Consider the following 16,403-nt stretch of genomic DNA (forward strand, 5'->3'; position numbering starts at 1 on the left):
CAGTCATGCTTTAAAGAGATAGTGACAGATTTTTTTTTGTATATCATTTTTTACATAAAATATATAAAAAGACCATGGTAAATATAGGGGTAGTAAAAAAATTGTAAAACAAATAATAATTAACTGTTAAATTTAAGATTTTAGATGGGAGTTTCAGCTTCTCCGCAAGCGCCGCATCTCATATTGCTGACGTCATTCGCGAGTATTATCTTCTAAAATGTTATCCCCCCCTCCACGTAAACCGGCTCGACTTCTCGACCAAATATGACGTGGTTTGTGGGTGAGTTTGCGGGGAAGATAACATTTCATAAATATTTTAAAGTAAATTTTCATAAATAAATACTAATTTAAAGTGGTATAACATATATATTTTCGGATTCACGGCATTCTATTCTATCCAATGAAGGTTATTAAGTCAATAAATTTAACTTTGCTCCAAGCTGTCACTATCTCTTTAACCAACTATTAAATTAATACGTAACATATATTAAAAGATACGTCTAAAATATTTTCCATATCTGTTCATTGGGACTTAATGACACTCTTCAAACTGATTTGTAAAAAATCACTGTTTTTATTAATATGCTTTTGGCAATAAATATTTTTGATTAATTTCGAAATCTTCATTCATTTAGGTGTTTGGAATTCGACATGAAAGGTGTTATCCTCAAAAAGCCACCTTGCAACACAGCTAACAAACCAACAACAAATAAGAAAAACGACTCAATGTTTGGACACGATAAGAACTCACGAGCGAGTACATATGGACAAGAAACCCTTCAGATGTGATCAGTGTAAATATTTATCAACTATTCATAAAAAAACACAGAGACGATAAACCGTACATATGTTATAAGTGTATCTTTCCATTTTCTGGATGTGACAATGCATAAACAAACAGACATGGGCGATAAACCATACAAATGCGATCAGTGTAGTTACTTAGCCGCACGAAAATTCACCTTGATGTTACACAAAAGAACACACTCGGGTGAGAAACCATACAAATGCGATCAGTGTAGTTACTCAGCCGCACGAAAATTCACCTTGATGTTACACAAAAGAACACACTTGGGCGAGAAACCATACAAATGCGATGAGTGTAACTCATCATTTTCGACACAAAAAGGTTTGATAATACACAAACGAACACACACTGGCGAGAAACTCTTCAAATGCGATCAGTGCCGGTATTCAGCGGCGCAAAAATGTCATCTGAATATACACAAAAGAATTCACACTGGCGAGAAACCGTTCAAATGTGATCAGTGTACGTACTCAGCTGCGGTAAAAGACTACCTAACTATACACAAAAGAACACACACTAGTGAGAAACCATTCAAATGCGATCAGTGTAGTTACTCAGTTGCGCAAAAAGCCTATCTAATTATACACAAAAGAACACACACGGGCCAGAAACCGTTCAAATGCGATCAGTGCCGGTATTCAGCTGCGCAAAAAAGGCTTCTAAATATACACCAAAAAACACACACTGGCGAGAAACCGTTCAAATGCGATCAGTGTACGTACTCAGCTGCCCAAAAAAGCTTTCTAAATATACACAAAAGGACACACACAGGCGAGAAACCGTACAAATGTGATGAGTGTAACTCATCACATTTGAGAAAAATCAGTTTGAAAATGCACAAACGAATGCACACGGGCGAGAAACCGTTCAAATGCGATCAGTGTAGTTACTCATTTGCCCAAAAAGCTTATCTAACTAAACACCAACGAATGCACACGGGTGAGAAACCATACAAATGCGACAAGTGTAGTTACTCATCTGCACAAAAAGGCCATGTAACTAAACACAAAAGATCACACACAGGCGAGAAACCGTACAAATGTGGCCAGTATGAATACGAAAGGAAAATGATACTGATCCAGCATGAAAAAAAGCACACGGCTGAAAAACCGCGCAAATGTGATCATGGTAGATACGCAACCGCAAGTGAGGCCTTAATTATTCGCCACAACAGTACGCACACGGGCACGTTACTTCATAAATGTGGTCAGTGCACTCTGAAGTCATCTCTCAAATGTCAGCTTCGAAATGGTAGTCCTATTCAGCCAAATGGCGTTAGTGTCAGCCGAGAACCAGACACCATAACCCCACCACAACTGAGGCGATTCAACGACCCATGTCGTCAAATGGGAGTCAAGTCTTTCAAAGTGAAATTATGTCGGCTAACGAATGCACAGATTAAATCTTTTTCTCGAAGATCGAATTTTATCGATGCACATGAAAGCGAAACGGATTCTACAGATCACATTGGCCACCATCGCGTCAGTAGAGGGACTCTTTTCGGCAAGGAATGTTTGAAATTAGACGCCACCCGCATCAAAGAAGAGCCATTTGACTTCATCGATCTGGTATCAATTCCATCAATAATGAAACAGGAAGAATTGGAATGTCGAGATGCGGTAGAACTAAACGAGGCTCTCTCGATGCAGCGGGACACACGAATTAAAATTGAACTACTCGACGAAGACCAAAGCGTCAAATTTAACGTGTAAATCGTATGAAATTAAGTAATAAGGTTCAACATATAAGAAAGTGGAAAATACGCATACAAATAACTTTTTCCCAAGCTCAACCAGAAAGTTATATAAATATAAACTTGGAATGTTTAAAGAATCATTAGCCCGTGCTGCGACAGTGGCTCCAGAAACGGGAGGGGCTTCAATTTAGTCCAATGTAAGAGGTCAAACGTTTTTTAAATTCATTGACTGGCTGCCGTCGCTCGGGAACCGCGCCACGGGAAGAATATGAAGGACACTGACTCGGGACTCAGAAGAAAACGATTTTAAGAAACCCCGATTAGATCTCGCACTGAAGAGCTTGTAGATTGTGTCACGTTCTTTGGTAAACTGATCTAGTTCGCGTAAAATCGCGTATTTATATGGTAATAAAAGAGGTAATGAGGCAAGAGATCTTCTGTTCGAGTCCAGGCCAAGGCTACTAGGAGCCCCGTTTAGCTTGGAACGTAGTGAGTGAAATCTCTGTAAACCAAGCATTTTCTATGAGAATCATCAGGGCCACTACAGTCTTCCTTCTACATTCCAAGTGTAGACATATACAGTATAAATTGCTGTCTCAAAACGTGTAAAGCGTTAAGAATGGTTTATAACGGAAACAGCCTTGACATATTTCTAGACGACGTCAATTTTATATCTTAGCTATACAAATCTATACCCGAAACTACTGTTTCCGTCGGAAATATAGTTTGCTAGATAAAGTGATCGCTAAAATTAATTATCTTGGCCGTCGTCATTCATAAACACATCTACGTTAAAATGTACATAGACACCCTGTTTTAAAATTTTGTTTTTGATATTTGTTTTGTGGACATTTAATATATTTAAGTGTCGACCACTTAAGAAGTCTCAGGGACCATTGATTTTAAGTTATAGAAATAGGAAATAGCTGGAAGAACCGAATGGAGTTTTCCTCGATCATGGCTGACAATTGTGAGACTAAATCTGACATTAAAAACGCTTAAACGAGTTTCAATATCGAGAAGCACGTTCTTCAACATTTTTTGTCATGCTTTTGGCCATTTAACAAGCTCCATGGCACGACTATGTCAGATTTTTTTATTTCATTTTGTTGATTTTTATTTTTTATTTCATGTTATGTGTTAATCATTTTACTTTTTGGTTTCATAGTAAAAATTTGTTTCATTTAATCATTTTTTAATATTTTCAAACTTTAATAACAGTACTTTGAAATGCCTGGGTTTAGATCTGAATTAAATTTGTTAAATGCATCATTTTATCATTTATACATGTCTGCATGGATACAAAGGTAACAATCAAAATATTTTTTTTATGTTAATCCAAATAAATTGAAATTGATTCAAAATTTATTTTTTAGTCTTTTAGAACTGAATATTTATATTTAAATATGGTTTTAAGTGGATGTTTAAACCCCAGAATATTATTGGTATATAGAGTTATTCAAAGTTAAGTGTTTTTTAAACTTAGAACAAATTAAGCACTATTTCGTGCACTTGAAATTGTAAAATAACTATTTTAAACAATAAACATTTGTTTTGGCTAAGGGCAAAATTAAAATTATTATTTCAGTTTTCATTTTAATTATCCGAAACTATGTACCATTTCCAATTTGGGGGAGAGCAGGTAGGGGCTGGATACTGAGTTTCGGCTCAGGCTAACGGAGAGGGTCCGTGCACACTGGCCGCCTCGGCGGATTGGGTAGCCTACTGTGGGGCTACGGGCCTCCGTATGAGGGCACGGCGGTCCTGTTTCCCGGCCTTTTGGACATCCACCGGGATCTCCCGTGCCAGCTGTGCCGGGTTACTTGGACTGCTGTGTGCTCGCCGTTCCCCTTTAGTAGCTCTCTCCAATGGGTTTGACTCTTTACCTCTGTAGGTAGGGTGTCGGCTGGAGTTGCTACAGCATCCATTCTTACTCCCACTGCTGTGAGCGAAGTGGGGCTTGGCCCACCCATTGCTGCACCTTCTGCTGGGTTGAGTGGCTTGCGTCGAAGGTGCGACCATCAGTAGTGGGGTTCTGATACCCATGCTGGATTTGTCACCTGTCCGGGCTTGGGGACGCTGGAGTAGGGCACTATGATGATAGGCCTCCGGTGGTATGGTCTCTGTTACTAGGTACACCGGGCTATAAATTCAGACACACTGTAGGAACGACTGAAAATTCTTATAGTTAGAGTTTGCGAATAAATCATATAAACTGGTTTAATATACGAAAAATGGAATAATGTATTAACTTTTTAAGTTAAATGGAACCACTTATGGACTGCATTGTAAAGGATGATAAAATTAGCGAATAAGACTTCTCTTATTCGCTAATTTTATTAACTTTTTAGCTGATTTAACAAACATTATTTTATTAATCGTTTAAGTAATAGTAAGTGTTGGGAGCTGTTGGATCGTGTGATTTGAAGAGCTTGCCACCGCCAATGGCATTAAAAGTAGCTAGATGACTTGGGTCTAAGGTATTAGCCTAGCTGATAATTATTAAAGCTTTAAAAAGCTTAAAGCGTGCTATCTCGGGTTTGACAGTGTCATTAAATGTCCTATTACCGTAGAATGCAAATTTGAAATCAGTTTTATGGTCCAAACTTTATTCTACGGTTAACACTTTTAAATGTCAGCTATAGGTTAAGGTACGGCAGGTAGACATCAGCTGAAACCACCCCTAATACACTGACAATTGTGAGACTCGTTACGCAAGGAATGTTTGTAGATAGACGCCACGCGCTTCAAAGAAGAGCCATTCGACTTCATCGATCTACTATCAATTCCGTCAATAATTAAACGGGAAGAATTGCAATGCCGAGATGCGGCAGAGATAAACGAGGTACTATCGAAGCAGCGGGACACACGAAATAAAATTTAATTCCTCGTCAAGACGAAAGTGTTAAATTAAATAAATTGTATTAAACAACTAATGAGGTTCACCATATAAAAAGGTGAAAAATCATCACTTAAAATAAGCATAGAGTCCAGGAAACTATATATGTATACAGTTGGAATGTTTAAAGATCTTAGATCCATTGGCCCGTGCTGCGAAAGGGGCTCAAGAAACGGGCGGGGCTTAAACTCAAATTCTTAGGATGGCTACCGTCGCTAAGAAACCGAAATTGATTTAAAGATTCTCTAGAATTTGTTACGCTCTTTGGGAAACTGGTTCAACTTATTTACGTCGTTGAAAAACGATCCAAGTCGACTGGGCGCTGATTTATCGTAGATCGTCTTGAGCGAAAGCTCCGCTGTTAACCAAGCATTTTTCCAGGGTCTCTTAAGGAAAGGTCTTCGTACCTTGGGTTTTTTCTTGTAACCCGTTTGTAGTTTTCCCGCCATTTTAAAAAACTTAACCTGCTACTTGACGACATCTATACTGATACCCTAACGATAAAATAGTAAATGAAATAAAAATATTATTTCACTAGCCAAAAAATAATATAATATTGCATAAGATATATTTTAGAAATAATCTAATATTTTAATTTATCTTAAAATTAATTTAAAAAATATAATATTCAACAGAGGGCGCCCCATCTAAGTGTATTGGGAAAACTAGTGATTTAGAGATAAATAGAGTCTGCTAACTCTGCTTAGCTTAGAGGTCGGGGATGGTTAACTTTTATTCAATAGATAAAGCTCTCAAAATTATTCGTCAAATGTTTTGATCGAGTAATTTATATTTCTGTATTATCCGATTAATTGTTTGATAAATTTGTAAAATTAATCGGAAAAATAACGTTTTTTTCGATAAAAAGCTCAAATTTTACGAATAATACATATTTTTTAATCATTTTCCGAAATATTAACCGGTAAATTTCTTTGTTTACATTTTTCCCAAAAAATATCAATTTAATCATGGATAATGATTAACCGTTACCAACCTCTAGCTTAGCTGTTATTTTCCTCAAGTGGGAAAAAGGGGTTACGTCAGACGCATTGTTAGTAAATTCTCTATCGCAATTTTATGAAATTACAATTAGTTATTAATAATGAATTATATTCAATTTAGGATGTAGATCATTGAATGGATTTCAGTCGTAATAGTTTTAAACCGTTAACTAATGTCTCCTTATTGATGTTGTGTGCCTAAGTGCTTAAGCAACGAAGTTAATGAGGATAAAGAATAAATTCATACCTTTGGAGCCCTAAAGAACTAAATTTAATTTCAGCTTGGGAAGAAGCAATAGGAAAAAGGCTGAAAAAATCATCTCGTGTTTGTCATAATAATTTTGTTGAAGATGATGTTTTAAAAGGCTACACACTAGTAATAAATGGAAATATGGTCTACGAACCTAGGCTGAAATGGGCTTTGCGTGAAGGAGCTATTACTAAAATGTTACTAAAATTAAACAATATTTACAATAAAGAAAACCAAACTAATCCATTCAAAGTATTGAATTCGTCTGATATTCGTCAACCATTATATACCATTGCATTGCCGTTACTAATGTAGAAGTTGAGAAGGTAAAAGTACACGAGGTTTGTGATAAAAAGGAATAAAATAAAATAAAATCGGAACCATATGATAAAACTGAGCTAAATGTATCTGATATTCCCAATGAATTTGAACTGGAAGTACCTGATGTTCCTAATGAATTTGAACTGGAAGTACCTGATGTTCCTAATGAATTTCAACTTGAAGTACCTGAAAAACCTTAACCTGAATTGAAACAACTTAAAACATTTAATGGATCGGAGATAAAACTACATAAACCACTTAATGAAACAGACCAAAATGTATGTGATATTTTTTACGAAACTGAGCCAAATTTACCTGATATTTCTATTGTTATTGAACATAAATTACCTAGTTTTTTTCTCGAAACGGAGTTAAAAGTAACCGAGTCATCTAACACACTAGACGTACCTAATATTACTAATGTACTTGAACAATCTAATGAAATGAAGCTTATTTTATCTGCAAACGGGTACCTGAACTATCTTTTGAAAATGTGAAGCAAAATGTGCCTGATCCATCCAATGAAACCTCAAAGCTAAATAGTCAGAATGAAGTTGATGAAAATTTACATTCGATTTAATTAGCTCTAAATTTCCAGGCTCTGATAAATAGCATTGGAAAGGTAAAACTGCCTTATAAAATGTATTTGTATATCAACCCACTATAAACGAATAGGTGGTATGTGTTTCCCGTTGAAACAAATCATAGTTTATGAAAACTTGTACATAAAGATTTATGTGCGTGAAGTTGTTCCATCAAATATAATAGAACATGTATGAAGAACAAATACAATCGTTACAACAATAGAGCAATTTCAAAAAGTTCAGATTTGTTTGAGAGCAACGCGAACAGACAAATTTCCCTTCGTAACTATTATGAAGACCGGAACGGTAGTTGAAGAAATTTGGTATTCTAATGAATGCAGTATAATTTTACCTCCCAAAAATGAAGTTTTTAAAGATTAAAAGTTATCTTGTAAAAATTGTAAAAAACTCCTTAAGTGCATTTTTGTTAGGAAAGTAAGACTACACCAAAATAGAGTACCTAAACCATTATCTCGTACCAGAGAACAATTAATTCAAACATTGAAAAGAATGCTAGAGATAAGACATATTTGAAAGTAAAGAATAAACGATACTCACTGAAAATTGACAATCTTAAATTTGAGATTGAAAATATGAAAAGGGATTTAGAGATAATGCCAGAAGAAAATATAGAGAAAGCCAACTGGCATACAAACCGACCTAAACTTGGTTTTAGGCTCTAGTGTGAACGTGGCTTAAGAGTATGTGGAGAAATTTGGGTGTTTCTGGAAAAATTGGTGCAGTTAAAAATAAGATTGATCATCCAGCTGACCCTGATGGACGGTCTTTATTTTTTGTGTGATGTTCCTCACTTGGTTAAATGCATCCGCAACCACATGTTGAAATATAGTTTAGTGAAATTTGGTAAGTGTTCACGTTTACTATCTATATAATTCTGTAAATTAATTTTTCTTATAGTTTTCCTTATTGCTTGTTACAGGTGACGAAAAAAAATTTTGATATGTACAAATGGCTTTTGGAAGTTTATCAATAGCCAGTGGCATTGAGAGTTGTTCCAAAACTATCAGAAGCCCATGTCAGTCCCACGACTTTTCAAAAAATGAATGTTCGAATTGCTGCGCAAGTAAGTTAACTATGTTCCCTAAATTTAAAAACGGAAGTTTTGAAAATATAATTTTATGATTTTAGCAAGAGTGTGGCTGATGGACTACAGTATTATCGAAGACTGGGACACATAATTTTTAAAAACTCGGAACCACTTTAAAAATTCACTAGAACTGTTAATGATTTATTTGACATCTTAAACATTAAATTACCCCAGAATGGTGTCACTCCTAATTCCCAGAAGCTTCAGGTAGTTGTTACAAGCTTCCCAATATTTTAAGAATCTAAATGACATTTTTTATTAGATTAATTCTGGTGGAATTTCTGTGTGTTTTGGATAACACTGAAGCTCAAGATGACGAATCCCCAATGTTTGTTTCCCAAACTACAGCGGAAGTTTTAAGAGTCAGGTTAACAACCATTCTTGAATTAATTTCATATTTGACTTCTGATGCAGTAGGAATTAAATATGTACTTACTGCCGAAGTCAATTAAGATCCATTAGAGAGATTTTTCGGATTAATTAGATCAGCTGATTTTATATATATATATATATATATATATATATATATATATATATATATATATATATATATATATATATAAAGTCGGCTTAAGCGGCATCCAAATTTTCATATTTGGGCCTCAAAATTATTTAATATAAAAATTCTGTAATTTGTTTGCGAAATAATTTATTTATTTTCCAATATTCAATGCGAGTGAGTCGCTGTTTTTACCTCTCCGAGGGTACTTTGTACCCTAGAGGGGTTATACAATCACCGGGTCTGTGGGTGGGTGTTTGTGTGGGTGTGTGTGTCCTGCGAACGCGTACGCATTTTCGGGACAAAGTGTAATCACTGCGTACGCTTTGTGTTGAAATCACCGGGTTCGCAGTTGCTAGGGCTCTTTGCGTTCGCAGTTGCTAGGAATTAAGGAGCGAAGTCTAACGGATGGCAAAACCACCGTTTGACGGTGAGCGTTAACGGATTACAATGCGGTTGGGTTTGGTTTTGATGGTTTTACGCTCACCGTCGCGACAGTGTGGATGCAGTTTGATTGGATATTACGTTATTTTAATGTTTATGTGTAGGGTGTGAATGTTTAGTTTGTGTTATGACCGTTGTGGGTGTTGAGTGTGTTATGTTAGTGTTGGTTGTATTATGCTTGTGTTGGTTGTGTGTACGTGTATTTTCTCTCCAACTTTTTCTTGTTGACTTTTGGGACGGACCGAATGCTGAGTGTTTAACAACCTCTCAACTTCCAATGGCAGGGTTTCCACCAATTGTTCACGGTATTCGTCTTAGTGTCTATTGGCCATTTATTGGCGCCGGCCGGGAATCGAACCCGGGTCTGCTGCGTGGAGAGATTTACTCCAGCACCTCAGCCACCGACGCTTGTTAAGCTTCGGTGTTTTTCAACAACAGCTAAGCGATAGTCCTTTACCTGTTATAAAGTTATTGACGTCAAGTTTTACCTCTCCGAGGGGACTTTGTACCCTAGAAGGGGTTATACAACCACCCTGTCTGTCTGTCTGTCTGTGGGTCTATTTGTCAGGCCTGCGAACGCTTTCACATTTTCGGGGCAAAGGGTAATCACTACGTACCCAGTTTCTTAGAATCAGGAAAAAGGATTTTCCAAAAGCGCCTTCTTTTTGTCATTGGGTGTTGTATCATTTTTTAATCGGCCGGAATTCGAACCCAAGCCCTCTTGCACGACAGGTGAGCGTTCTACCGCAGAACCACGGATAAAGTTACGCTTCACTGAACTCTTCCGAGGAGAGGTATATTTTGACTTGCCAACTTGTTATTCCTTTCAAAGGTACAAGTAACTTTTCTTTGACAGTAGTTTATTTTTTAGTTTTAATTTTTCACGAGCGCTACTATATCGAAAGTGTATCTTTAATTTTATCTTTACAAATTAATGGTTCTTAAACTTAATTTATTTAGTGTAGCTACGTACATTCATTTTCGTAAAGTTGTAAGTTCTGATGTAAGGGATGTATATGCGAAGGAAGGAATGTAAATTGATAGACTGGAATTCAGTTTTAGAAATAAGTAAATAACCACTCATTTGTTAACTGTTATCGGTACACAAAAAGGATCAACACACATGCAGTTTTAATAATGTTTAAATTCATAATTAACTCTAATTTTTTCGTCGCGTACCCATTTTACCCAACAATTTCACCACTTGCTTCAAAAAAATTAAATAATCCAAGTGGACGGATTTGAAAAAATTGTGGGGGGGCTCCATATTTTGGTGGGGCCTCCAAATGGTTGGCCTACCTCCCCAAAAATCCTGGCGCCGCTAATGACTGAAGGAAGAAACAAGGATCGGTAGCACATAAGAACGTTTTATTACAGCTAAGACACCGCAACAAACAGTTGGGTCAAAGGGGTGGTACTAAGTATGCAATAAAATCTTGAATCTGGTATATAGTGGATAAACACTAGCAACTCTTGTTAAGTAAGTAATGGATGGCTTCTTAAAATATCGACTTAGGTCTATGAGGGAACTCCAATACGTCATAGCTTGCCCCGAGTAAGAAAGAAAGCCCTCCCTAAAAAAACCAAATTGAGCAAAAAACAAGCTACTTAATGAGTAAATATTTGGGCTTCCTTCAATTCATCTTAGCGCCGTATATCGAATCTAAATGACATTTTAAAACATCAAATAGTGGGCAAGGACCACATTAAGCCACCGCTTCATCGAATTATCCACGGTTTCCATTTTATCCATTATAAAAGGTGCCGGGACAATTTGTTCATTGTGTCGTTGGTTGAATCTGAAAGACACGTAGAATCAAAGACAAGACGAAATTATTAGTAATGACTTGATTAATAATGAAATTTGCCTTAATAATACTTATACGAATTTGATACGAGATCCAACATTTATCAAGAGGTCGACATTGAAAATAGGGTCTAGCTTCCGTAAAATTAAATGCCAATTTTAAAATTCTGAATGATACCATACCTTATTCCGCGGAAAGAAATATGTATAAAGCACACCCTAGTGATATGTAACTTATATCACGTGGTCGCGTGATTCGATTAGAATTTCTTGTTAAGTTTCGCTTTCAAATTTCACTATATGAATTTCTCTTTTCTGCCCGAATCATTTCTTTAGAAGCATACTCGCAAACACCAACTTTTACTCTTGTGTAAATGCAGTGAGATGTCGGAAAGTCCCGTCAACTAACTTATCTTTAACACTTGGTTTTAATGTGTTCTTCCATCACCTGACCAAATTTCGTTTCAAGAGCGCAATCGTTCCTTTTGAAGTCTAGTAGCTTTGTTGTTCTAGCGTTCGTTTGAAAGTAATCTCAGTTTGGATGTTACTCCTGGAGGAGGATGGGGTGCTGATGAAGGTTTCTTTAATCAGAAGAATGCAGGTGGGGCAGCTCCATCCTTCCCGTCATGGCTTTTTTATACTCGCAATAAAGAGCTAGACAATAAAGATATTTTGAAAATTCCCCAGAGATGCCATACAAGGAAACGGACTAAATTACTTTAGAACTTCACTGGACTGTTGAGAAAGGGAAATAGTAAGAGTCCACGAAGTGCTGAGGGGACATTTTTCCATTACAAAACTTCCGAAACTTGGTACTATTTATTGTCCTAGACGAGTTTCTATCAACAGGAAATGTTATCTCGAAATATTGGCAACATTCAAAGTTGTTCTAGGCTCGAGCTATTCAATTTCGCGAAGCTACAGTTAGTGGGTTTACGTAAATGATAATTGATATTCAATTGAAGCAGTCTTGGGACCAAATGGTCGAACCTGCCAAAAAAAGATGTATCCACGCCAGATCCAAAGTGCGAATTGTGTCGCCCTAAAAGAGTCATTACTAAAAAGTGATAAGATATATTATTTTACGATATCTCGAGAAATAGAGATAATGAAATTGCGAGCCAGAAATTGAAAATTATATGTTTCGAGATTAACCGCGAATATGAATAGAACTATGATCAATAACTCTAGTCTCTTGAACTCTGTATTGGCCTCTGATCCTCAGGGTGAGAAGTTCCTTACCACCATTGAAGGCTGTCACGAAAATATTTTGGATTTTTAGGGTGGCTTTCCGGAGGTAGCGAAATATCCAGCGCGTCTTGCAAGAGGAGATTCAGCAACCTTATCAGGATAAAAACATTTACATGAACAACAATGGGATAAAGTAGACTTTCGAACTTATCATTGTTATCTATAGATTTAGGTTATATTTTGAGTGATAATTTTACGAGTGTTGTTGTCGAATTTGCGAAACCTATTCAAAATTCAAAGCTTAAATAGTTAATAAATATCATCGAATTTTTTTATATACAGGTATGGCGTTTTTCAAAATGGCATCGGGTCGTGAAGGGACGCAACGAAGAGCGTCCGATTAAGGGAACAGTTGTTGATTTTGCAAACTCAATTCCAAATTTTTTAAGTCACAGCCATCTTTCACCTAGGGGGTGCTGCCGGAGGGTTTTAGACTTCCAGTCTCAGGAGTAGGGCACACTTCATTATTCCAACTAGACATCGATTTGATCCCTTCTTCCCCTTAAAGGGACGCCCTTAGGGTTGGGGTCCATTTTCCATAGTATAGCCTACCACGGAAGAAATCCTCGATTTAGTGGTATTACTTTTAGGAAAATCTCCAATCTGCGGTGAATCACAGTGGTTGAAGTGAATCGTTAAAGAGAGGCTTTTCATCGAAACAAGGTACTAAATGAACGGAGGCGGGATTGACTTTACGGCGGGCTAGTACCAAGTTATGATAAAATTAGCGAATAAGTAGTACTTTATGACAACGGATAAAAAGCTGAACCCTAAATAAATTTGAAAAAATTAAAAAACTTACAAATAGCACGTACCGATAGGTCGTCGAGCAAAACAAAAAGACGCGAAACTCTATTTGGTACGAGCTATTTGTAAGTTTTTAAAAATTAAAAAAAAATCGGTTCATAAGATAAACCCGATTTCAATAAATGAGTACTGAAAATTTTATAAAAAATTGGTAGAACCGTTAATTTTTTATAACAATTAGAAATCGAAGTGGTTTTCGGGAATTATTTAATCAATTTTCGGCCGCTGACGTCAGGAGATGGGATACGTATGATTGGTTCTAGTACTTCAATACATTTCCGATATTAGAATCCTTATTTGTGAGAGCTGCCATTTTATTATAGGTCTGATTTCAAATAGTGCATGCAAGCCGCTTCACGCGGTCAAGTGCACGCGACGTCTCGAGCTGATGAGCACATGCATTCGCCCTTGCCGGTACTATTTTAAATTAGGCCTGTAATGAAATGGCCGACTTCGTAAAAGAGTGTATAGCTCGGTATAGCCTCCCACAGATAAGAAATTTAATTTGTTTTTCTGTCGCGAGCTAACGGCGCGTGTTTTGAAAAATCAACTTTTAAGGCCAAAATATTAGGTTTTTTAAGGAAGCGAAACTTTTTGTCTACGATATAATTTATTATAATGGAGAGTAAAAGTGAAAATGAAAGTTTTTATTCAGCCTTTGGTGAGAGTGAAAATGATAATTCTGATATTGAGGACAGCGGAAACTCTTTGGATTCTAATTCTACAAAAAGGGTGTGATTGAAGCCAAATATAACGCGCGCCGCTCGTATTCAGTAGGTTGAAAACTTCTAGTTCGAGAGAAAATAGTCCACTTCAATATATTTCTATGACAGTAGTAAGATTCAGACTCCACTCTAAAGCCGTGACGTCAGGGGTTGGAAAATTATGCTCGTGCTCTGCAAATTTTCTGGATTTCGGGGAGCGAAAAAAGTCAGTTTCAAACTCAAAAATAAAAAACTTAGCGGCGGAATTTTAATTTGTAAGTTACATATTTCGAAATAAGATATTCCGTGCTTTATATAGAACCTACATTCATAGAGATATATTGCGTTTGGGATTCGTGCAACTACCACTTTAAATTTGTATAGGAGACTGTAAAATAATTTATCGTGTGTGGGTATAAATAAGTTAAAAACATTTCACTCTCAAAAACTTTAGAATTGTGTTTTGTGATAGTGTAACGTCTCTACCCGTTGCTCGTTTGTAAGGCCTGACTCCGGTTGAACTGTGGATTCTACCTCTGACATTAGCATATACAGTAACCAATCGTCCTAATCGATTTGATTTTCCGAAACGTAACTGGTCAGTTTTTCTTCGACAGTACGATTCTGGCGTTCGCTTAATCCATCGCTCTGGGGATGGTAGTGGGATGTTCGCTGTCGTTTTATTCCCAATTTCTTGCAAAACTCTTGAAAGGTTTCAGAATCGTATTTTCTTCCTTGATCAGTTACGACGAAATGTGGAATTGCCCAGGTAGCTACGTAACTTAACAGCGCAATTAAAATGGTCTCAGTTTTCTGATCAGGTAAAGCAATCACTTCTGGATATTCTGTGAAATAGTCCGTAATAGTTAGAAAATATTTGTTCCCACGTTCAGTAGTGACCACTGGTCCAATGACGTCAACTCCCACTTTTTCAAACGGGCGAGCGATGGGAACGGTCATTAAAGGAGATACTTCGTAGTGATGGGGTGGTTTGGTTTTGGCGCAAGGAACACATTCTCTACACCCGGTTGTAACCTCTTCGGCCATTAAGGGCTACCAATATGTTTGTTGCACCGCCTTCAAAGTCTTCTCAGTGCCGCGGTGTCTGGACGTGGTTCATTGTGATAATGGTGTAAAAATTCGGGAATCATGAATGTAGGTGCTACAACTTGTGGGTTGCCGGCATTCTTTTTCTTACAGTATAATATGTAATTTTAAATATAGAGAATTTTTGCATTTTTCCACAGCGATTCGCTTCTCCGTTTAATTCTAGAGAACTGGGTTTTTCTTTGGGTCGTCAAAACTTGTATAATTTTCTTAATCGCTTCATCGCGTTGTTGGAAGTTCGCAAATTCCTCTAAGCTATACATGGGTTCGTAACCAAATACCGCGCTGGTAATATGGTGATCGGTATCAGATTCAAGCTCGTCGATAGGTTGGTTTGTCATTCGTGACATAGCATCAACGTTACCGTGCTTCTTCCCACACCTGTATTGAATTTCGTAATCGTATTCTTCGAGTCGTAGCATTTTCTTCTAGGTTCTTTCATGTTTCGAAGACAAACGCGCGGATTGTGGTCGCTGATGAGTATAAAGTGTCTACCAAACAGATAAGGGCGAAATTTTCCACACCTATTACGGCTAAAATTTCGCGCTGGACTGTTGAATAATTTATTTCACTTTTATGTAGAGTTCGACTGTCGTAAGAATTTGCGACAAAATAAATCCAATACCCAACTCGGTAGCGTCTGTTTCCACTCTAAATTGATCTTTAAAATTAGGGTCTTCAAAGTGTTAAACGCTTCGTCACAGGAGTATGTCCCTCTGAACTGAGTTTTTGGTTTCAATTGCGCGTGAAGTGGTGAGGCGACACTAGCCAAATTCTTAACCAATATTCTTAATAGTATGACGCTAGTCCTAAAAAGGACTGCGCTTCATTAGTTGTACTAGGTACCGGCCAGTTCAACACTTTCTGAATGTTTTTATTCTTCGGTTTTATCCCTTCACCAGACGCTACGTGGCCAAGATATTTCAGTTCTTTTTAGCAGAAGTTACATTTTTGCGGATTCATTTTAATTCCAGCTTCTCGAAGACAAAAAAAACCTTTTCAGGTTTTTTCAAACGCTTCGAAAAAGATGAAGAAAACCCAATAATGTAGTCCAAATAAATAAGTCTTATTAAGTGTTTGATTGGCGACTTGCACAGAGATACTGGTTAAATCAAAG

General features: G+C 36.9%; 1 protein-coding gene across 1 annotated transcript; it reads left to right on the forward strand.

Moving 5' to 3' along the window:
• Window positions 1-885: 885 nt before the first annotated feature.
• On the forward strand, window positions 886-3,030 carry LOC149949768 (uncharacterized). Its single transcript, XM_090169497.1, has one exon. The coding sequence runs from the start codon at window positions 886-888 to the stop codon at window positions 2,518-2,520; it is 1,635 nt and encodes a 544-aa protein (XP_090025623.1). The 3' UTR covers window positions 2,521-3,030.
• Window positions 3,031-16,403: the final 13,373 nt, after the last annotated feature.

This window comes from Leiobunum rupestre, chromosome 3, assembly GCF_980474605.1.
Source record: "Leiobunum rupestre chromosome 3, qqLeiRupe1.1.hap1, whole genome shotgun sequence".
In the NCBI taxonomy this organism is placed as follows: Eukaryota; Metazoa; Arthropoda; class Arachnida; order Opiliones; family Sclerosomatidae; genus Leiobunum; species Leiobunum rupestre.

Bases quoted from the DNA above. Each gene is read 5' to 3' on its own strand.
- LOC149949768 (XM_090169497.1), top strand. From the start codon at position 886: ATGCATAAACAAACAGACATGGGCGATAAACCATACAAATGCGATCAG.